At 38.7% G+C, this 24,000-nt stretch overlaps 1 protein-coding gene across 2 annotated transcripts in view; it reads right to left on the bottom strand.

Annotated features, from left to right (window-relative positions):
• Positions 1-11,870: 11,870 nt before the first annotated feature.
• LOC143025607 (uncharacterized) overlaps positions 11,871-24,000 on the bottom strand; it is a 194,524-nt gene continuing 182,394 nt past the window's right edge. For both annotated transcript variants that reach the window (XM_076185547.1, XM_076185546.1), the window contains exons 2-5: positions 23,539-24,000; positions 18,682-18,876; positions 15,541-15,814; positions 11,871-12,979 (exon numbers count right to left, since the gene is read on the bottom strand). The exon at positions 23,539-24,000 is cut by the window's right edge and continues 815 nt beyond it. In XM_076185547.1, coding sequence (XP_076041662.1) covers positions 12,602-12,979; positions 15,541-15,814; positions 18,682-18,876; positions 23,539-24,000 — 1,309 coding nt within the window. In that variant the 3' untranslated portion in view covers positions 11,871-12,601. The remainder of the gene's footprint in view (positions 12,980-15,540; positions 15,815-18,681; positions 18,877-23,538) is intronic.

The following is a 24,000-nucleotide window of genomic DNA, read 5'->3' as shown; positions in this document are numbered from 1 at the left end:
CTTCATTAAGTTCCAGTTCAATCAATATGTGGTCACTTTTACCTATTGGTGTTTTATATTCAATCTTGTCCACTATTCTAGGTTCAGATGTAATTATTAAGTCTAGCCTCGATGGTTCTTCTTCATTTCTATACCTAGTGTTCTCTTGTATCCATTGTGTCATTGAATGGTCAGTAATCATCTCAAGTAGAGCATTTCCCCATGAGTCATCACCACTCTTTACTGTCATTTCTTCCCAGCAGATTTCTTTGCAATTAAAGTCGCCCATCATAACTATTCTTCCTCCGTCTTCCATTATTTTAGTTAATGCTATCTTTGTGTCCTCTAACATACTTTTATGTTCACTCTCCTCCCATGAGGCTGTTTTCGGAGGCACATAATTGATCACAAATTTTCTGCTCTTCTTATCTCGGTCTTCCACTTCTATCATAATCATCTCTACTGTATTCTTTCCATATATGACACCTTTCACGTTTATATCCTTCTTAGTCAGGAACATAACTCCACCCCCTTGTTTTTTCTCTCTGTTTCTAATCCAATAATTGTATGTATCATGTCCTACACTGTTGGGTGGTAGTGGGCCTTTTAATTTTGTTTCTACAATTCCCATTATGTCCGGTTCTTTTTCTTTCAAATAATCATTCAGTTCATTCAATCCTGTTATCAATCCATCTATATTTGTGTAAGACACTCTTAGTTTTCTGCCACTTCCATTGTATTCTCTGTTTCCCTTCTGTTTTTCTTTAGTATGTCGAACTGCTTTATTTTCATGTTCACTACTCTCCAATAGAATCTCTCTTTCTCTGACTCCGTTCTTTCCTCGTTTTTTGCCTTAGCTTCAATTCTTTTCTGCTTTTCTGCCTCTCTTTCCTCCTTATTCATTTCTCTTTTTATCCATACCTTTTTATATTGATCATTTGTTGCTAGTTTCCCTGTCTTGGATAGAATTTTCTCTGCTGTTGTTTGTGACCTGAATTTAATCTTAATTGGTCTGGTCTTATCTGTACTATATTTTCCGAGTCTGAGTTTTTCCTCAATTTCCTTTATAATTTCTGGTTCATCTTCCTGGACTAATTTTAATAAACTGCTTACTCTTTCATTTTCCTCCTTGATTCTTGCAGTTCTATCTGGGTTATGTTTCTCTTCCATTCCTAATATAATTATACATTTCTTTTTGTCAGCTAATTCTCTTACTATATTCTCCTTCTGTCTCATCACTTTAATAACTGAGTCTTCATTATGTTCTTTCAATTGCTGTTTGACTATGTCAGTGAATGAAACCTTATTCCCTTCTTGAGTTATTCTCCAATTTTTAGCTTCTGTAGCTAGTTTCTCTCTGTTTTCATTACTATTCTTCTTCAATTTCTCATTCTCCTCCTTTACATTTCCTAACTGTCTTTTTAGGTCCTCTATTTCTTCAGTTAAGTTTCTGTTAGCCTTCTCTAGTTGTTCCAACCTTTCAATTCTTTGAAAAATGGAGTCTACGTTACCTAACTTACGCTCCAAGTCCTCGATCACCTTATCAACTCTCTCCTCTAGTCTTATCAGTCGGGGGGGGTTGTGTCCCCCCCACCCTCTTTAAATCCCTGGAACATATTCTCGTCACTTTCTTCTGTATTGCTCCTCTCTATACTTCTAATCTTTACATTTTTATTAGACATTTGATCCTCGCTAAGTCTTTTGTTTACCTTCCGCTTGTCTGGCTGGTCAAAGTCTACTCCCTCCTCATTTCCTTCCATTTCCCTCAGTAATCCCTCCCCTTTTCCTCTTTCCCTACGTTCCCACTACTCCACGAGCAATTTCCCCCCCACCCTGCAAAAACACTAGGCACTTCTCTTTGCGTTGGGATCCACAGACTTCACTTTTCTTCAGAACGTCTTCTAAGCCGTCCATTCGTTGAAGTGTGTGTGTGTGCGTGCAAGGTCACAGCATTACCCATATATCGGTCATATATGAGCTCTGAGCTCGATCACGAGTACAGCACGTGATCCAAGACCATGGTGAATCACATATGTGTGTGTGTGTGCGTGTGTGTGTGTGCGTGTGTGTGTGTGTGTGTGTGTGTGTGTGTGTGAGAGAGAGAGAGAGAGAGAGAGAGAGAGAGATTCATGACGGCCATAGATCGACAGCTATTACCGTCTCGGATGAGAGCCCAGAGCTCATATATGGCCCAATCTATAGGTAATGTTGTGACCTTACACATACACACACACACACAACTTCTTGCCTACCAGAGTTGGAGTGCCGGCTCGCAGAACATCGATGCTGAAAATTTCAGCCCTGGGCAGGACTCGAACTTGAATCGCTGAATTAGTCGTCGAGAACGGTGCCACTGCACCGTCGAGCTGTGTGTGTGTATTCACCTTGGTCTTTGGATCACGTGTTGGACTCGTGATCGACAGCTATTCCCCACCCGGAAGAGAGCTCGGAGCTCGTATGACCGATCTATGCGTAATGTTTGACCTTACACGCACACACACACCCAACTCCCCGCCCAGAAGAGTTGGAGTACCGACTCGAAGCGCAGCGATACTGAAATTATTTCGGCCCTGGGCAGGATTCGAACCCGGACCGCCTAGTTGTATTATACGGGAGCAAATTAAAATCAAATTTTCACTATATACTGAAGCAACTCCAGCATGGCGCGCTCATGTTGACCTCGCTTGACACAACACAGCCCAAGCACATAGGGCAAAGGTGACGGTTGTACCCACAGGTGTCTACCGGCAAGGGATCAACTAGAATCTCCACCCCCGCGCTTGTGCTGATCTGTGGGAACCCGGGGTGCTCCGCTGTCACTCAGGCACACACCGTCACTCAGGTCATGATAACGTTTTTTTATTACCTAACCTAACTCTCAGATCATGATAACGTTTTTTATTACCTTACCTAAATTAACCTAATCCAAACAAAGATTAACCTTTTGAGCGCCGTTAGGTTAGGTAAAAAAAAAAAAAAAACGTTATCATGACCTGAGTGACAGTGGAGCACCTCGGATCCCCACAGATCTGCACGCGTGCGGGGTTGGAAATTCTACAGTTGATCCCCGCCAAGCATCAGTCTTCTTTCCCTTTTCGTATCTACTGGCGACTTACTCTTTCCTTGGGTATCCAAATGTACAGGTCTCTGTACAAGTCCCTCGCCCTGTAAATAAACACACTCTTCTATCACTTGGTTGAATAAAATCGCCTGGCGGCAGTTAAAATGAACGTGAAATGACTTTGATCTTCAGCCACTACGCTAGTGATAAACAAACCGTTTGAGACCCAAGCCGGGTCCAAGTAGTTGTAATTTCGAGTATGAACAAAAAATTTACCAGCTGTTATAAAAAAAGAAAAGAAACACAGACATCAGATGTTGTATTTCACTTAGGACAATCAAAAGAATACTAACAAGTAACACATTCATTAGCTGGTAAATCGCAAACAATTGTCTGTCGATTTGTTGTTAAAAACGAATATGATTTGCTACTTCTTGTGGGCACGAAAAAGAGTATTATTGGTTCAAGCACAAAAAAAAATCAGAATACTGTTACGCACTTCAAATGTACGTTCAAGAAGAGAAAATGAAAATTATAGAAATTACTGTGGTGTGGTACGTGGATATAAGAAAGTCACAGCACATTTTATTGTACCACAGTGACAAATCTGGCAACACAGAAAATGTATCGGGAAAAATCGCGATGATAATATATAGTGCTTGTATTTTTACTTATTTTTGTTTGTTTGTTTTTCATGTCCATCTTTCTATGCCTAAATTAATTTAACATCTTGAAAGGATGCCACCAGGCCCGTAGCCAGAATTTATTACATGGATTGGGGGGGGGGGGCTTCCTGCATATTTGGGAGCTGAACGTAATGTTTGTGGGGGGATGGACATAATATTTTAGGGGGATGAGCGGAATATTCGGGGGGGGGGATTAACGTAATAAAGATTACTAATCTTCTTTAGCACTTACGGAAACAGCAACACAGCAATGTTCCCTTTACTGCCCACGTAGACGAATTCGTCCGCTAAAGTATAACTGAAGGAAAACTGCATATGTGATTCTCTTTCCCGACCAGACGTTTTCGTCCGGTATCTAGCTCCTGCGCTACACTTTACTCCGCCCACATACGGCGGGACTTTGTTCAGTGCATGAGGAGCCAGAAGAGGATTAACCTGTGCGTCATTTTACTGCTAAATAGCATCATAAGCACTCTCATGGACGAGATATCAGGTAAAATATCTGTATGGAAATTTTTTTGCAGGTTGCTGACATGTTGATAGTTATTTTTATATATGTAACCACACTGTTAGAACCATGTTCTTGTGTACATATGGGTTCTATTTTGGAGGACGAATTCCATTTGGGAACATGGCGTTCTTCTCAGCCTTTCACTGAGCATACAAAGATGTAAATTAGTCCCTATTTGCTTGTAATCGTCATCATTTTGGGTAGTATGGTGCATTTGCATGTTGTTCACTAGGTTTTCTTATATATGATTTGCAGTAATAATAATTATTATTATTATTGTAATTATAATAATAATTACTATTATTTTTCAACATTATTGCTCCTACAGATTTCCCTGTATCAATCTTTTATGGTAGACTCATAGAGAAAGCACATGCAAGAAATCGTGAACAAGTGCAAGTGGTTGACCTGGGGCAAGTTGATAGTGATGATGACACTGAAGAAGAGGTTGAAGATGCCCTTATTATGCATCCACTTGTACCTGCTTCTACAAGTTGCACTGGTATGTTGTGATATTTGAGTAATTACTTTTGATGTAGATGCATGTTATAGCCTATTCACTTTGATATCAGTCATACTTCTCTGAAATAATGTTCCATGTACTATGTTGATTTTTTTATTTGTTTCAGATACATCAATGTTTGATTACACTTCTGAAAGAGCTACTTTTGATGCATCTGCTGACCTGTCACTTGATGAAGAAGACGACACTACATCATGGGTCCCTGCCGATGAAAATGGTGTTACTACAGATCACAACTATCTTGGACCAGATCCTATTTTTAATGATGACTTACGTCAGCCTATTGAGTATGTAAGACAGTTTCTCACAGATAATTTACTTGAGACATTTGTAACACAATCAAATCTCTATTCTGTACAAAGGAACCCAAACAAGCCTCTTGACACAAGTAAAAATGAGTTGGAACAATGGCTAGGCTTGTGCATATATTTTTCTATGAGTAAGCTTCCTAATGTCAGGATGCACTGGTCTCACCATTTAGGTGCTATGAAAGATGTGGCTGCGGATGTTATGAGCCACAATCGTTGGGAATCCATCAAAAGTAATTTCCATATGATTGACAACAGTACTGTCAGCCAGGATCAAGCTCAGAATAATGATAAGCTTTTCAAAGTGCGACCCATGGTAGATCACCTCAGAGAAAAATTCCATCAAATATCAAAGGAACAAGAGCTCTGTATTGATGAACAAATGATTCCTTTCAAAGGAAACAGTTCCTTGGAACAAGATATACCTTGCAAGCCACATAAATATGGATACAAATTTTTTGTATTAGCTGGTAAGGATGGTATGACATATGATTTCATGCCATACACAGGAAAAATTCAACCTGTGAATGATCCAGCAATACCTGATCTTGGTGCAAACTCCAATGTTGTGTTACACCTATCTCAAACCATAGCACCCAACTGTAACCACTACATGTTTTTTGATAACTGGTTTACTTCCTTGCCTTTGCTGGAGCACTTGGCAACAAGGAAAATTTGGTGTTGTGGTACAGTGCGCCAAGCACGCCTCTCAGGCATAAAGAGAGGAAAGAAAGATGAAAAAGATTTCATGAAAAAAGGGAGAGGTGCTTTTGAAGAGCTGAAGAGTACAAATAAGTCAACAGAAATTACATATGTCAAGTGGTGTGACAACAAAGTTGTTCATCTAGTGTCCACTTTTGCTAAAGCTCATCCAATAAAGAATGTTTCAAGGTATGAAAGAAAGCTCTCCCAAAGGATTGATATCCCTTGTCCCGATATAGTCCAGAAATATAACCAGGCAATGGGAGGAGTTGACTTGGCAGACTGCCTAATTTCTTTGTACAGGATAAATATTGTATCAAAAAAGTATTATCATCGTATCATCTTTCACATGATTGATATGGTGCTTGTCAATAGCTGGCTATTGTACAGAAGGGATGCACTCCATCTCCAACTGCGAAAGTCGGAGGTTATCCCTTTGGCGTACTTCAAGATCAAAATAGCATTTTCCTTGATGATAGCAGGGAAAGAAAGCAGTCAAAAAAGAGGAAGACCATCTCTGCAAGATTCTACTGATGCATCAGCCAAAGTAGCTAAATGTGGAAGGCCTCAGTCTTTACCTGAAAATTCTATCAGGTATGATAGTGTTGGCCATTGGCCTTGTGTAGAGGAACAAAGAAGGACCTGTAAGAGAAAAGGATGCACAGGCAAAACAAACATAGCATGCTCTAAATGTAAGGTCAATGTATGCCTCAATGGCAAGCAAAACTGCTTTGTACAGTTTCACACAAAATAGGTAGAGGAGATACTATATTACTCATAATTAGTGGTCAGAACTGTTTGATATACTTATTATTGGTGTTGTGAAACAAAAATAAATACTATGAAAAATTAAAATGTGTATATCATGAAAAACCAAAATGGATGTATTTCAAGAAATATACTTATTATTTGTCACGTCCATTTGGACCAATTTGTCCACTAATTCAAAGTCGCTTGGTATGAGTCGCCAAATAAAAATGAGAACATATATGTACAACTTGGTCTTAAATTAGAAGAAAAAAGTGTGATTTTTTTTTTTCATCTTGACAGATAGAAAGTTGGGCAGTAAAGGGTTAACACCCTTGCTGAACCTGCAGATACTAACTGACTATGATCATCAGTCAGCCAACAGTACACTGGACGTCATTTAGCCTATGGGTCACGCAGTACAAACACGTGCAGGTGGCGCCAAGTTGCAGGGAATACATTAAGGACATATGTTTGCAGCAAGGAATATTCTCGAAACCCATTTGTTTGCACCGAACTGCAATCTAACTTGCATTTTTATTCTGAAAACCAGTGTATATGAAAAATGACTGAAAGATACAAATATATGAGCTTGAGAGTTTTTTTGGGGGGCACTGAAGTAAATGAAATTAATGATATTTCAAGCATCTGCTGTAACAAGAAGGTTGGATGAGCAGATATATGTATTTTTAGGCCACATCTCAAGAATAAAATTATTGTACTTATGATGAAATACATCAATATAATACAAACTGTACGTCACTTTTCATAAAGAGAAAATACAGTGATATTTGTTAATAGTAATTGAAAAGATCGTGGTATAATCTAAAAGAATTTTGCATTAGAGAAAATATGGAATGGAATGAGATGAGAAATAAGGAAATAGCTTCCCAGTTTAGTTATAAACTGATAACATTACCAGTATGCAAGAAAACTAACGACATTATGCCTGCAGTTGTGGACCCGAAGGGAGGTGGTCATCCAAAGTGTATATGTTGGCTACATAGAGATGGGACAATATAAGGGATTTGAAAACTTCAAAGGAAAGGGAATGAAGTTGAATAAGTTACCAAGTGAAGTATCAGAATGAATGCTGAAGGAATATATCATGAAGCTAAGCCTTCTAAGCTTTATTACAACTAATGTTCTCACAAAATCACGACAAATAGTGAGAAAGCATTAATTATAGAATCGTGTCATTCAGAAGTATAAAAGACAATGTACTAAGTATGGTAATTAGAATTATGAGACACCTGAAATAAAAACAAATATACATACATACATCAAGGGCTTTCTCCCCTTACAAGGGAAGTAGCCAAAGTCAAAAGGCATAAATCCACTCCTACCCATTTCATCCCCACACACTCCACTCCCATTCACCAACCCTCCTTCCCTCCCTATTTTCTTGGCTCCTCCTGGATGATGGGTCATCCCTGCATCTCAGCCATTGCCATGGGTCAGAAATAATGCAGCAAGACACAGCACATCCATTACAAGGCTGCTTCATTTAGTCAACAACCACCCACCTCTCCGTCCCCTTGTACAGAAAAGGAGATGGGGAGAAATCCCTTTGGGCTGCATCAAAATATTCACACCTAACCACCCCCTCCCTTCCATGCATCACAACATCACCCATATACAACCATTCTCCTTTCACCCCTATCTTCTGTCTTCTCCCTTCCTTCCTCAACAGACATCCCCCTCTTTCTTAACACCCACTTTACCCCATCCATCCATCTCATCCTCAGTCGCCCACTCATGTTCACTCCATCCACTTCTGCCTTCCACACTTCTTTTACTAATCTTTCCTGATTCATTTTTTGTGTCCAAACTTTCCCAATACTCTTTCATCAACCCTATTCCCCAACTCCTTTTCCACCCCTGCTCTCCTTCTCACCTCCTCGTTTCTGACAACCTGCTCTCATCATTTTAATAACTGCTTTCATCTTATCTTTTCTTATTTATCTCCATTTTCTTCATTCATCACTGTCATTTTCTTAGTGCCTCCCACTGCAACTACCTATCCCTCCCTATCCTCCTTTACATCTAGCATACATACATATACCAAGGCTTTTTTCCCCCTTACCAGGGGGGTAGCCAAAAATGACAAGGCACAAAAACATTCCCACCCATTTCATCCCCGAAAACACTCCACACCCCTCCACCCTCCCTCCCATCTTAGCACCTCCTAGATGACGGGTCATCCCTGCACCCTGTCCACTGCCCTGGGTCAGAAGCAGTGTCTCAGGACACAGCACATCCACAGCAAGGCCGCTTCATTAAATCGGCGACCCCCCCTCTCCGTCCCCCCATATAAAGGAGAGGACGGGGAGAAATCCCTTCGGGCTGCGTCAAAAATTTTTTGCTCACACACACTACCTCACCCCCATTCCCCCGTCCAATCCACCTCATGCATCACAACATTTTCCATATACAAAGGATTACAAAGGCAAAGCATGCCGACAGGAGACCTTTTGATCCATATCTATACAACCATTCTCCATTCACCCCTGTCTTCTGTCCTCTCCCGTCCTTCCTCAACCGACATTCCCCTCTTCCCCAAAGCCCCCTTCACCCCATCCATCCATCTCATCCTAGGACGTCCCCTCATGTTCACTCCCTCCACATCTGCCTTCCATACCTCCTTTACTAGTCTTTCTTCACTCATTCTTTCCATGTGTCCAAACCATCCTAATGCTCTTTCATCCACCCTATCTCCCAGCTCCCTTTCCACCCCCGTTCTCCTCCTCACCTCCTCATTTCTCACTCTATCTAGCCTAGTAACCCCCATCATATTTCTCAGACACTTCATCTCAAACACATTCAAATTCCTTCTCTCTTCCTCTCTCATGTTCCATGTTTCTGCTCCATACAGTGCTGTTGGCACAATCACTCCTTCATACAGTCTCCTCTTAGCATCCATTCCCAGATTCCTATTCCTCATTACACTTTTTAAACCACCAAGGCATTTACTCGCTTCTCTCAATCTACATTCTACCTCCACCTTCACTCCACCCTTTCCTGCCACATTTGCACCCAAATATCTAAAACTATCCACTTCCTCCAGTTGCTCTCCCTTAATGCTCACTTCCAGATTACTGCCACTTTCACCCCTTGTACATCTCATCACCTTACTTTTACCCACATTTATCTTCAGCTTTCTTCTATCACACACTCTCCCAAACTCTGTCACCAGCTTCCTCAATCCCTCCTCCGATCCTGCCACAAGCGCAGTGTCGTCCACAAACAACAGCTGGCTCACCTCCCACTTTTCTCCATTTTCCTTAACCATCTCCAATCCCTGACCCACTACCCTTGCATTCACCTCTCCCACCACCCCATCCATGTATAAGTTGAACAGCCAGGGTGACATAACGCATCCCTGATGAAGTTCCACCTTCACCTCAAACCACTCACTCTCTCCATTTCTAATCCTGACACAAGCTCTACTACTCTCATAAAAACTCTTGACAGCTCCCAGAAGCTTTCCTCCTATCCCGTATATCCGCATAACCTCCCACAGTGCCTTTCTGTCTACCCTGTCGTAAGCCTTTTCCAGATCCATAAAGGCCCAGAAAACATCCTTCCCCTTACCTATAGCTTTCTCACATATAGGTACATATAGTAACTCCCTAAAATACTCTGCCCATCTTCTTCTCACTACCATCTCTCCATCTGCACCTTTTACCTTGTCTTCTTTACTTGATTCGCCTCTCCTAATTTCCTCCCAAAACATCTTTTTATTACTTTCAAAATTTTCTGTCATACTCTTCCCTCATTTCACATCTGCTCTCTTCTTTTCTTCCTTTATCTTGTACTTTATTTTCCTTTTTTCTTTGTACCTCTCATATGTTTCTCTCATCCTATTTTGTAACCAGTCACTGAATGCTTGTTTCTTCTCTTCTACAAGAGAAACTGCGTTGTCTGGGTAAGGTTTGAGCAAAGCAATGTTATTTGGAGTGGTTGGCATCTTCTGTGTGATGATTGCATCTGGGGGAATTTAGATGTGATCATGAAAAATACAAAACCAACACATCCTATAGAATTCATACAGGAGGCCTCTATTACAAGCCAGAGGTTCTTCTGAGCCAAATGAAATAATTTGTCCTCAGCCAAATCATGAATCTTAAATGTCCCAGTTGGGTCTCTGAGTATTGGAGATGGCTTATCAATTCAATACTGGCTACAGGTTCCTCTTAGGTGAATGAAATAATTTGGCATCAGCCAGAATAAAGTCTAAATATCCTAAATGGTATATTCAGTGTTATTTGAAAGGTCATATGCCTACAGACAGGAATGACCATTGAATTCTAACGAGACATTTAGAATGATGTGAGCAAGGTTAAAAAAAAGGGGCTATTTACAAGCTGAAAGAAATCAACATCATAGACAAAGGAAAAAAAATACTTGAAGATAATTTTCAACAAGATCCTAAATCCTACAGATCACAGCAATAACAAAGTTAAAATGACACACTGCATGTTTGGCATGTAAATCTCCAACTGAAGTAAAGTAGGAAAGTACAGTAAGCCATGATGAGATGGTTTCCAAACCTATAGAGAGGAGAGATAAGACTACTAAAACTGTTAGTTGGTCGGCATGAAAATCAAGGCAGGTAAGGGTGGTTTGGATTGGGTTGGGTAGAGGGAGGGAGAGTGTGTGGCATGTTGCCTTTCTCTCCTTCCCTTTCCCTCCACTCTGCTGCCAATCCTGCTGTGTACATGGAACTGCCTAGTGTAGGCCTTATGGTCTCTTGCTGTCTCCTTCACTCTTGTTTTTAACTGCATCCTTGGCAAAATATTTGATGTCGAAGAAGACCAAGAACACAAACATTTGACTTGCCCACACCCATTAATTAGGGAAAAGGACCTTTTAGTGTATACTACATATTTGTTTGATAATTCATTGTAGAGTTGATACAATAAAAGAATCAATCTTTCTGGTATTTGAAAAAAAACAAAATGCACTTACAATTTTAAACCAGTTTGAATACAATTATTATGATTCTGAAAGGCTAGTAGATAAATTAGATTCGCTTTTTAAATAACAGCTTACTGAAGTGCTACAGACTGATATAATTTCTTAAACAGAAAAAATTAACTTTCTATTCATTCAGTAAATGGGTAAAGATATTTCAAGATGATTCAGAATATACAAATTCTCAATGTACATTTCTTTTTTTGTTTACTTCAGAATGATCACCTAAATTCTTCCTTTTTTTGGCAACCAATACAGACAGGTTAGTTCTTGTACATTGGCCGAAGTGTATGAAAATAAAACAAACTCTGAGTAATATATTTAATATGAATGAATGAGCAGTAAATAGAAATTGGTTACTTACTTTTCTAAAACCTATTTTATCACAGCCATTGAAAGACTTCTTCCTTACAATCTGATATGTTCCACAACATCAGGTATACAAATACAGTTCATTTTCTGGTTCAACATTCATAAAAATCTCAAACCATTCCTCATCTTCTACATTTCATCAAATAAAAGCTATGCCTCGCATAGTATTCTTGCTTTGTTTGCATATCTTAAGTTTATTTTGATCATAGTTTTCAAATGCATCACATTGCTAAACCCATCTGCATGGCAATATACTTCCCAGATTCTTCACCACTTTTTTCTTTCTCTCTCCCTCTCTTTTTTTCTTTTTTCCTTAACAATTAGCCATTCACAAAGCATGGTGGCTAGAGATGGAAAAATAACATTCTCAGCATTTTCAGTCCTATTCCACTAATCCTAGTTATTACTTCCTGTTTAAGCTATGTGAACCTTGCACCTTAGAGATCTATGAAGATAAGACATTTCTCCAAATTACTTTCAACCAATTCCAATGAACATTTCACTATGAAATGGGTGATCCTGAAATGAAGTTCTCTATGAACTGAGATCATTGCCAGCCAATCTCCATTGCTAGGCTGAGTAAAATACTCTTGTGTTGACCAAATCAAAATCTATTCAGTATTCCACCATGTTCAGGGTACTGAGCAGGCCCTGTTTAATACCTCTTTGGTTATTTTCCCCAAACTGTCTGGGCAACTTTGTTTTTATTTCTAATTATTTATATATATTCTGCTATTAAGAAATGGAACCCAAAAGTTTCCGTTTTATGTTTTTTGCACACACCTGCATCCACTGATACACTTCATCTATTCGATTTCCAAAATGTTTAGAGAAAGTCTGCTGATTATCCTGGGGAAGGAGAGAGAATAGAGGTTCATGTTCTTTAGCAAAATGAATCACAAGATTATGAGGCTCTGGATGATGTGCCAATCCTGCCACTGCTTCAACTGTGCTTTTCCGGAACAGACAAGTGGTGTTCAACATTTGATGGTGGAAACGTAAAAATCTCTTAGCTTGTGAAACATCAATACCTCCATAGAGAAGTTCATAAGCATCCATCAAGCCAGATTCATTATCTATAAACCATAGACCTCCTGTGATCTGACTCCGTACCTAGAAGTAAACAAAGAAAAAATAAATGACAAAGCTAGATTAATACAGGATATAACCTGAATAAAATCTAGAGAAAAGTATGTAACTACTATACAATAAGGAAAAAATGTATATATAAGATACATATCATAATGCTTCGCCCCATAAAAATAGCATCCACTGGGCTGATCCAAATTGTCTGACAAGGACCAGAAGAAATAAGTAGTCTTGCTGGCAAATAAGAGATTGCTCATATGGTTATGGCAGCATTCCCATGTGACTACCTCTAACACTTGGCAAAATCATTCAGTAGAAGCAAACCTACTGATGATATACTAATCTCCATCTCTATGACAATGACAGTCTATTTTTGTATTTTATTACAGTTAATATTCTTTGTTTTCAGATGAGAGGTTGCACACTCAGGATTGAATCAAAATAGGCTTCTCCTTTTTCAAATGGTAGAACCTTGGTTCTCAACCAGAATCTATTCTAGAAAACTGTTCCAGAACTAATATGGTAAAAGACCAAAACAAGTTTACTGATTTGCTGAATACAGCTTTATCACATTGATATTTTTTCACAAAACTTTGAATTTTGTCCTATTTTCCATTTTTCTCCATTCAGGTTGGTCAATATCCAATATTATGGTCAACTACAAGAATTCAAATTCAGTAGTCAAGAACCAATTTGTTCAACTTGTGAGATGTTCGAGAACTAAGGTTCTACTGTGCACCATAATCTGAACCTGGACCAAAGTACAACGGAACCATACAAATATGGCTATTGTTGAGGTAAATACAAACAGTATACCAAAAGGCCTTTTCCTCCTTATTAGGGATAACCACTTAAATATTTCTGTATGAATCAATTCTTTTGTAATAAAATATTTTTTGTCAATGAAATTGTATCAATATATCAACAATGAAATTATTTGTATATTTCTATTACATTATGGGTCATGTTTGGGTATCTGGCACTTCTATAAAACCTACTGTGTAACTTCCATTCCTTAACCCCTTCGTTACCGACCTGTCAACCTTACGTAAACAAATGTTTCAAACTGTCCCACAAATGGCTGGAGCCTTATGTTTGTAAACACAGACACTTGCCACCACGTGGGTAGAAATAACCCAGAAACCGAGGCCTTGAGAGCCCTCAATACACACAGCTTATAACTGTGACACGTGCATGTCACGGGGAGCACGCTCGGTTCCTGGTGGGTTGCACTCAGCTGTGACACGCAGGTGTCACAAAACACACATCCGGTACTCAAGGGGTTAAGGAAATGGGACTGCTTGGCCAGTCTAGGGAATAACAACAACAAAAACCTATTGTATAAATAAAAACATCTGTTGATAGCCAAAGCAACATGTAAAGCTGCAATGCCAGTAAAATAGAATGAATATAAAACTAGCAACTTGGAACCTACTAGCGACCAAGTGACCAACCGTATGTACTGAAATGATAGTCCTCCAAAACGGATGTCAAAGAGAAATATCTTCCTGCCACCTAGCTTCAAAGCTCATCAATACCCTCATCTCTGTCCAGAGACATAGTGCTGAGGAGCAAACACTCAGTCTTCAGGCCAGGCCCAACATCTATCATACATACATACGTATACCAAGGCTTTTTCCCCCTTACAAGGGGGGTAGCCAAAAAGAAAAAGGCATAAAATCATTTCCACCCATTCCCTCCCTGAATACACTCCACACCCCTCCACCCTCCCTCTTATCTTAGAACCTCCTGAATGATGGGTCTATCAACTTTAACAATATCTCCCCTGGCTGTTAATATAAGGAGAAATGACAACCAGTATACGTGATGGTGGGTAGATCTTCCAGTAGATTGAATCATGAAGTGTTTAAGGAGGAAGCGCCCTTGGATAGACTGAATGATACGGTGTTTGTTTGCAATTTTAGTAAAGGTTCTCCATGGGCAGAAGGAAAGATTGATGAAATGCTTGGTTCAAGAAATTATAAGATGAAGGTTCAAAGTTTGGGAAATATCATTTGGAAAAGACATGCAGATCAAATTATGCCTAGATTAGTGAATGATTTTGGCCAGCCTAAGAGTAACCATTCAATTGATACTTCCATAGATAACTCTTCAGTTAGAATAGATGTTTCTAGTAATCCAATGGTGGATTCATCTGTGACCGAAGATAATACTAATATAGAACCTCCAAGAGAAGACCTTGTAAGTAATTACTAAGATTGTTCAGTACAGACAAAAGAGATACAACATTCCAGTCACATCTGTAGACCACCTGATAGGTTGGATTTGTAACTAAAGTTATGTGTTTATTAAAAGGGGAGAAATGTAGTGTTTAGTGACCCTGCTGTGAGTGGATGAATCATGTTATCATGGTTGTCTAATATCATGTTTTGTTTTTGTATTTACATCCCAATCAAGAGGACATACTAAAGATAAGCTAAGGACCTATCAGCTGTTACTTATCACTGATCAACAACCTCATATTGTACTCCATAGACATAATAACCTGTGACAAAGTAAACAAATACATGAAAAATTTATTTCATAATTAAACTAAAAAAAATAAATTCAGAACATATTCTCACCAGGTTATGAATTGTTCCTTGCATAATGTCCTTTGCTTCCTTCCCATCATCCTTTTCTTCTCCTTCTTCACCCCTTTCATTTTTCTCCACAGCATCTTGCATGCTTGCTACTCGGTCATAGTTCCCTGTCAGGTAGTCAAAAACTATCAGGTCACTCCACTGTGCAACACGGCGTAAGTCATCTTGTGTCATATCCTGTAGTGTCTCTTGCAAGTTCAGTCCAAGAGTGGTATTGAGAGTGAGGGCTTGTAGAACAACGGAGGGCATGTGGTCCCTATAAAGAAGTAAATAGGTGTTATTAGCAAACACAAATGTAACCAATAAATTACTAGAAATGAAGTGTCACAGTAGTTGGTATCATATAAAGATGTTTTTACTATTTTTGACCATTTATTTAGATGTTTACACAGTAGTGTATATCCTACCAGGAAAATCATACTGTGATGTACAGTATCTATGTTGGGATGCTCATAACATTGATAATTCAATATGTATTGACTGAACAAGCAGAGAGATATGGTAAAAATGGAATGGTAAGTTATAGCTTTGTTAGTGAAACACGTACTACAGTAATTCTAAAAGACTGATTCATCTTGTCTATTTCATTAACTCCATGACTAGATTTTCTACTTTGTTTAGATGTGATGATAAGCCATCCTGAAATATCATATCCTATTTATAATGAAGAAGTTTAAAGTCTTTTCCAATGATAATCAAATTTACCAAATTGATCATTTGGTCATACCCCAGGACTTGTAAGCATGCAGTTATCGGCCTGAGGCGGGTTCAATGCCCATCACTTGAGGATTGAATGCTGCTGAATATTAGCATTTCTCCTGGATATGACTCCATAGTACTACAAATGGACTTCATTTAATGAAAAAAAGAAAGCATTTCAATACCATTCCTATACAGATACCATGTGATGGTTGGAGACACCACCAAATAATTTTGATGTTTGAAGGTAGCAACTGCCAACAGTTTTGGCAGAGTATTTGTGGATGAAGCCTTTAATGAAAGTACATTTTACTTGGGTGGGAGGGGTGTGGAGTGTATTTAGGGATGAAATGGGTGGGAGTGTTTTTATGTCTTTCCCTTTTTGGCTACCTCCCTTGAAAGGGGGAAAAAGCCTTGGTATATGTATGTATGTATGTATGTACATTTTACTTGAAGTTTTTCTTAAGTGAAAAAAGGAAAAGCTGTGATGAGGCAAATATAGTTCATTCAATAAAGGCTTTGACCTTAAACTGTGTTTACTCTATCAATGTCAGAGGGGTGGTAGATCAGTGTTGCATATATATGCTAGCACCTAATAGGTATGGTCCAGCTCATTACACCGATTTTTTACTTCATTCATAACCACAGCTATTACAACATACCAAAGAAACTTCATGTGCACTTTTCATCATATAAAAAGCAGTGTGTCCTCAGACAGGCCATAGTGTTAACACCAAAACTACAAGACAAGACAGAGACACCCATTTACTGGAAAAAACACCATATATCCTCATTAGAGTTACAACCCTGTAGCTTGGCACTCTGGCCTTGAATTAATTTCAAAATGTTGACTAGATCTGTAGGTCTGAATGGTTACTGTCACTGGCTTTCCAGTTCTTGTACAATTGCTTTAAAATGTCAGGAGTGTATGCCAAAAGGAACATGGCTCCTATGAGCTTGGACTGTTGAGGTAGGCAACACTTACTGCTACCTACTGGAGAGAAGCATGTAATACATACATATAACAAAAAGCCCTATTCCTTATAAGGGGGTGGCCTAACCAAGGCATACACCCACCTTTCACCCATCCCACACCCATTTAACATTCATTTATATGATAAGTGTAGGACTTAAAACCTAGGAATATTCAAGTCTCACGTACTTGTAACTTTTCCACCAGTACACAAAAAAGATTAGGATCTCACACCCCATGTGTCAAATGATTTAGATTTTTCATATCAGTGCACATGGAAGAAAAGAAAAACCACATAGTAGTGCTGCATTTCAAAAAGAGTGTATAACTGGGAATGTGAGAGTGAATGTTTAGAATAAAATTATACCCAAAGGGAGTGACTAATGAAAGGAAAGGAAGTGTTGACACCAAATTTGTTGGGGTCGGTGCTACTCCATGATGTGATAGTGTTGACCTATTTCAAGTTGGATGTACCATCAGACAGTATAACAGTTGACAATGAGCAGCTGAGTTAAAAGAGTTGCAGGAGCTTCAAGAAATGTAGTCACAAAAATGCAAGAATAAGCTGCAATATCTAGAACATACATGGATGCATGTTTTGAAAATATTATGACATTAAAGTTAGTATGGTGACTGAGCAGACTAGGGTGCTGGCATCTGGAAAGTAGAAAAGCTACAGTAAATGAATGTCAACTCTAGGCTTGCTAGAAACCAAATGTGTGACAATAGGAAGGGTACATACTCTTAAAACCCAGACATCTGACAAAGACATTCAGGACAACCCACTCCACTTCACATCATTGGGAACATGTACAAAGTTTGAGAAAAAATAACAAATAATTAATTAATTAATAAGCAGATGAATAGAAAAAAAAAGTTGGTGGAAGGGATCTGACTAAGTGGGGAACTTAAGAGGAAATTTTGGTGTTTCCTCTGCCATATACAGTTAGCATAGCCCAACTTTACCCAGACATGATGAGGTGCATGTAGTAAGGTGATATATATATATATATATATATATATATTTTTTTTTTTTTTTTGGTGGGGGGGGGTCTGCACCAGGTGTTAGGAAAAACTAACAAGGTACAAACATGCAACATTACAAAGGTAGCCTTTATACCAGTGGTCATTTTTGTGTCTGATTCCCTAACATAATGACACAATTATAAGAGTATGCTCGAAAATGCTGCAAAGCCAACCTTGTCTTGTTAATATCTGGCTAGACACTGGGCAGTGAGGAAGATTATTGAAAAAGTGAAGATAGAAATGTCTAAAGTATACAGAAAGTATTGCAATGGATATTGCTGGGTAATGAGAAAAATATACAAATAAGTAACAGTAGGTATTCCAATATACTTTAATCATGTATAAATCTGCATCATATGTAACATACCCTTTCAAGGCCTGAAAAATCATTAAGGAACACAACTGTTATCCACTGATCTCCTCACCTTACAAACCCGGGTATCCACGGAGACAGAGAAACTAGTGCAGTGGTCTCCCATCCTGCTTTATCCACATTCACAGAATTCCATGTCTCCGAGGACACTTGGGACAAGATGACCGGAGGCACGTTCTCCAAGCCCAGAAGCCGAGATAAGTAGAAACTTAGGACTTCTCCCGTCAGCAGGTAGTCATCCGGTGACCTGTGAATATTTGTTTATATGTACTTCAAGCCAAGTTATGTAACATCAAATATTCATGTGCACATATTATACAGTCCACTTCACCAAAGTTTCAAACTTTGTAAAGAAAAAAAAAAGATAAAATAAAATAAATAGATAAATAAGAATAAATATACAGTATATGTAATGAACTACCTGTGTATCTTTATAATAATGAATTGGTACGAGTTTCATGGCAATAGCAATAATCCCTCAGTTGAATAAATTTGTCTGGTATTAGCCTAAATGAGATATGTAAATGTGTGTGCATGTGTAGTACATTGCATTTTATCTAAAATATGAACAAAAGCCCTTCCAATAAATTACTCTGGTTAAATCCTGGTGATCTTCATTGGTGTGACAGAATCAATTTACACCTTATTTACTTATTTGTTATTATCATTATTATCATCATTATTATTACTACTATTATTATTACTATTCCTATCATTACCATTATTATTATTTAGTTATTATTATTGTTGTATGTATTGCTATTTTTTATTATCATTATTGTAAAATTCTACAATTTTACAATAAAAAAATGGAATTCAAGAGAGACAGAGTGGAAAAGTTTAAATGTGTTTAAGATGAAATGTCTGAGAAGTATGTTAGGGGTTACTAGGTTGGATAGAGTGAGAAACGAGGTGAGACTGCAGGGGTGGAAAATGAAATGACAGACAGGGTTGATAAAAGAGTATTGGGATTGTTTGGACAAATGGAAAAAATGAGTAAAGAAAGATTAATAAAAGAGGTGGAAGGAGAGAATGTTAAGGGATAATCAAGGATGAGATGGATGGATGGGATGTAAGAGACGCTGAGCAAGAGGGGAGAAGACAGGAGACGGGTGAGTGGAGAATGGCTGTCTGTAAGAAAGGGAGGGGACGAGGGATGGGGGGGATAAGGAGTGGTTTTGTGTGAATGATAAATTGACAAAACCCGAAGGGATTTCTCCCCGTCTTCTCTTTTTTTTCTGCACGAGAGGACGGAGAAGGGGGGGGGGTCTCCAGTTAAATAAGGCAGTCTTGCTGTGGTTGTGCTGTGTCTTGCTGCATTGCTTCTGACCCATGGCAGTGGGAAGGATACAGGGATGACCCGTTCTCCATGAGGAGCTAATATGAGAGGTAGGAAAAGGTGGTGGATGGGGGTGTAATGGATGGGAGTGGGTATATGCCTTTCAATTTGGCTACCTCCTTTGTAGGAAGGAAAATACCCTTGGTATATAGATAGACTATTACTGTTCTTATTATTTTTCTTATGTATCCTTAATTTACACAGAAAGGTTTTGTATAGTTTTATTATTTGCCCCCTTCAGATTTGGGGTCTGTCGTCAGTTGAGCTGAACAGAGCCATTTGATGTTGAACAGCAACGAAATATGCGAAATACGTCACGTAGGGGATCGGAATCCTTTCAATACAGATTAAAAATCTTGTGTTGATCAGAACGAAAGATAATGAATTGTGTTTTGCGTGTTATTTTCTTTTTACATTTTGTTTATACTACTATTTTTATCCATGTTATTTTATTCAACGCATTTGTATATTTATTCATTTTCACGGTGAATGCATTAATCTCAATTAAAGTAATAGAATAGAACATGAAAATGGGTAAAGCTAAGAAAGTCCACAAGTTGCATATTATTGCCGACAGATGTCAGTGCTATGCACTTGTCGACATTTTTCAAGTAAGCACAGAGTAAGATGGTCATGCAACTGAACCCTGTTAATTAACTACACAACATTTCATTATGCAGAGGGCTAACCTATGAACTTTTACTCCGGATAAGAACGGCATAAGAAACACGAGAAACTCATCATGATGTGTATCTTTAAAAATATATTAGTCGCTGTAAATTTTTTATGAAATCTGAATATCATGATATATACATGATTACTGATTGCAATTTAAAGGAAAAATAAATATATAAATAAAAAAGTTGTGTCGATATTGAAAGTTACTTCAATAAAACGATAACACATTTTTTATTTATTTGGAACACAGTCGGCTTTAGAACGAGATTTATGTTAAAAATATATTGCTGTATCGGTTGGGTGTAATTATGTCAGGATTTGTGAATTTATGGAGTAAATGACAAAAGAGAGGAATGCCTGACCTTTTCATCGTTTCACTTCCCTGGGATTCGAACCGATGGTAATGAATCATGCGTGAACCAATCGTTCGCTGCTTGTGTTCGAATCCTCTTGTGAATAATGGATGCCCGGGGGGCCCGACCCCTGACAAGTCGATGTCAAGGGGATTCGAATAGGTATCGTGAATCAAAGATAGGCGACGCTTAAGAGGGGGATTCGGGTACAATGAGACGACGTTGTCGCTGTCGTTTTATCTACCTAATTATTTTATCTTTTTTTTTATGATGGTTATAAGGTTTTCGGTTAAGGATGGGTAGGTTTATGTTTTGTTAGATTTTATTAGTGATACGATAAGTTTACATTAAGGTTGGATTAGGTGTTATTAAATTAGGTTCATGTTACCTTTAGGTTAGATTTTCTTTGCTTTTGTTCAAGTTTAAAGGTCAGAATGCAATGGACGAAACACACTCCCTTTTAGAAACGGTTTTGTAATATATCCAAGTCAATTCCACTATCGTAATAGTCATAATTTAGTTAAAATACGTGCTTATAAGAGCTGATTTCCGATGATTTCCGAAGATTTCCGAGACACGCTTAACCACTCATCATGCATCGAAACGTCACACTGCCATTGTAACTAGATAATATTACCTTAGAATTTACTATTGCGTACACATTCGATGTGTCTATTGAAAAATTTCGCAGAATTTAATTGAATCTGAAGAAGATGAGTTAGACAGTGGAGTTCGTTCATTATCCGTTCTTGACGATGAAGATGAAAATGGGAAGTCTAACGACAGTAGTAAAGAAAATGGGGAGGAACAGGATCAGGAAGAGAGAGAGAATAAGGCTAAGTTAGGTTAATGTATTCTTAAATATTGGCTGAAAGTTACAAAACATCGCCATACTGCCCGGGAATGGCGATATTGTCCTAAACGGCGATATTTTTGTCCTGAACGGAGATATTTTTTGCCTAATTCACTGGCGAACTCCCAGGTAGACTCCAGATCTATCTCCACAGTTTCTGGGCCGCCGCTGTCCGAACGACGAACCACTTGACCAGTCTTAGCTGGCCTCGACGCAAATTGTGGTTTAAATTTAATGGATACCCTGGTACGTAAGGCAAAGGTGACGGCGCCTATCAATAATGAGACTATGCCGTGGAAATAATAAATAGGTAAATTGTAAACATAAATAATGGAATATTAATAAACAAATAAATAGTAATATAAATGTATAAATAAACACTGTCAATAAATAAATTAATATATAAATAAATACTTCGAATGAATACATATCTAAAGGCTTTGCTACAGTGGGAACAGTCGGTTCAATTCGTTCGCACAGCTTAGCCGGTGCGCGTGGCAGTCACTGTTACCCGCTTGGATCGTTGCCCAGAACGGAAGGCAGAACGCTTGCGTCAATGTTCTCTGATGGAAACTCGCCCGTACGGTGACCTTTCAGCGACATGACGTCATCGCCAGCGACATGTCGTCATCACCAGCGACATGACGTCATCACGTTATTTCCAACGGCGACAATGTCCCAACTATCATTATCATCATCAATTAGGGGCATCATACGCGCGTTGGCGGACTCCCATGCCGGTGCCAGTCTCCACGGACTCTCCGGGCAAGATTCCATGCACGCACCCTTTCTTCCCACTCCAACTGGCCTAGACTGAGTGTTACACTACAGTCTCTGGATTTACGCGAATTTCATCGAAACCCCACGATTCTCCGAAGACACTTGGTATCAAAGACATCGAATCCAATCAAGTCCGCTTTCAGTGTCCATGTCTCGCAGCCGTACAGCAAGACGGGGACCACGAATGACTTGAAGATTTGAATCTCATTTCTCTTGTATAAGTAACGACAACGCAATTTAATACTCTGGTTGGGCAAGCCCATAACACCATTGGCAATACCAATCCTTCGAAAGTACTTCCTGACATGACTCACCACTGCCGATGGAATGTTTATTATTATTAATATTATTATTATTAATATTATTACTATAACATATACATACATAAATATATGTATATATTTATTTATTCATTCTATTTCATTTTCTTTTTTTTCTTTCTTTTCTTAAGATCAGCCGATTTTTATTTAGGTGATTGCGAACCTGAGAAGCGGCTCAGGCCTGGGCTTTCCTCATCTAGTTTCGACTCCATAATTCCTACTACTACTACTATTACTATTACTGGGAATAATAATAATAATAATAATAATAATAATAATAGTAATAGTAATAATAATGATAATGATTAATAATAATGATGATAATAACAATAACAATAACAATAACAATAACAACAATAATAATTATAATAATAATAATGGTGACAGTAACAATAACAATTATGATAATGATAATAATAATAATGATAATAAAATAATAATAATAATAATAATAATGTTGACACTAATAATGATAACTATGATAACAATATTAATGATAAAAATTTCTATAATTATTTTCTTTACTATCATAATTATAAAAATCCTCATCTATTACATTATCATAACCAAATGAGCCACCACTGACCTATAGCGTGCACAGGCCTGCAGACCTTCCCTCGTGACGACCACCTGGTTCTTAGGTCGTCCGCACCTGTTCCACGTCGGTTCCTCGAGACTTCGAGCCTGGGTCGTCCTCAAGGTGGACATGTAGTCCTCGACCTCGGCGTCGCTGAGTCCTGTGCCCTCGAGGAGCTTCTCCACGTCGGCGCCAAAGTAAATCCCGTCGGAGATTACCCCGAGCCCGACGGAGCTCCTGATGGGGTTCTTCGGCATGGCCACGCCGAGTTCGGGTCTCTGGCTGATCCTCGGGACCTTGAAACTGCCCTTCGAGGACCTGACGCTGAGGACCTTGGGTGGCTTCTTCTTCTTCTTCTTCTTCGCTTCTTCGGTCTCCAAAGCCTCGTCGAGTTCGAGGTCGTCCCTCGTCTCTTCGAGGAGGTTCTTTTCTTTGATGGAGAAGTCGAAGTAATTCATGTCGAAGACCGGG

This window comes from Oratosquilla oratoria, chromosome 5, assembly GCF_046742065.1.
Source record: "Oratosquilla oratoria isolate Oo_2021 chromosome 5, ASM4674206v1, whole genome shotgun sequence".
In the NCBI taxonomy this organism is placed as follows: Eukaryota; Metazoa; Arthropoda; class Malacostraca; order Stomatopoda; family Squillidae; genus Oratosquilla; species Oratosquilla oratoria.
The sequence above is the reverse complement of the archived record's forward strand: the minus strand, read 5'-3'. Positions and strand labels throughout refer to the sequence as shown.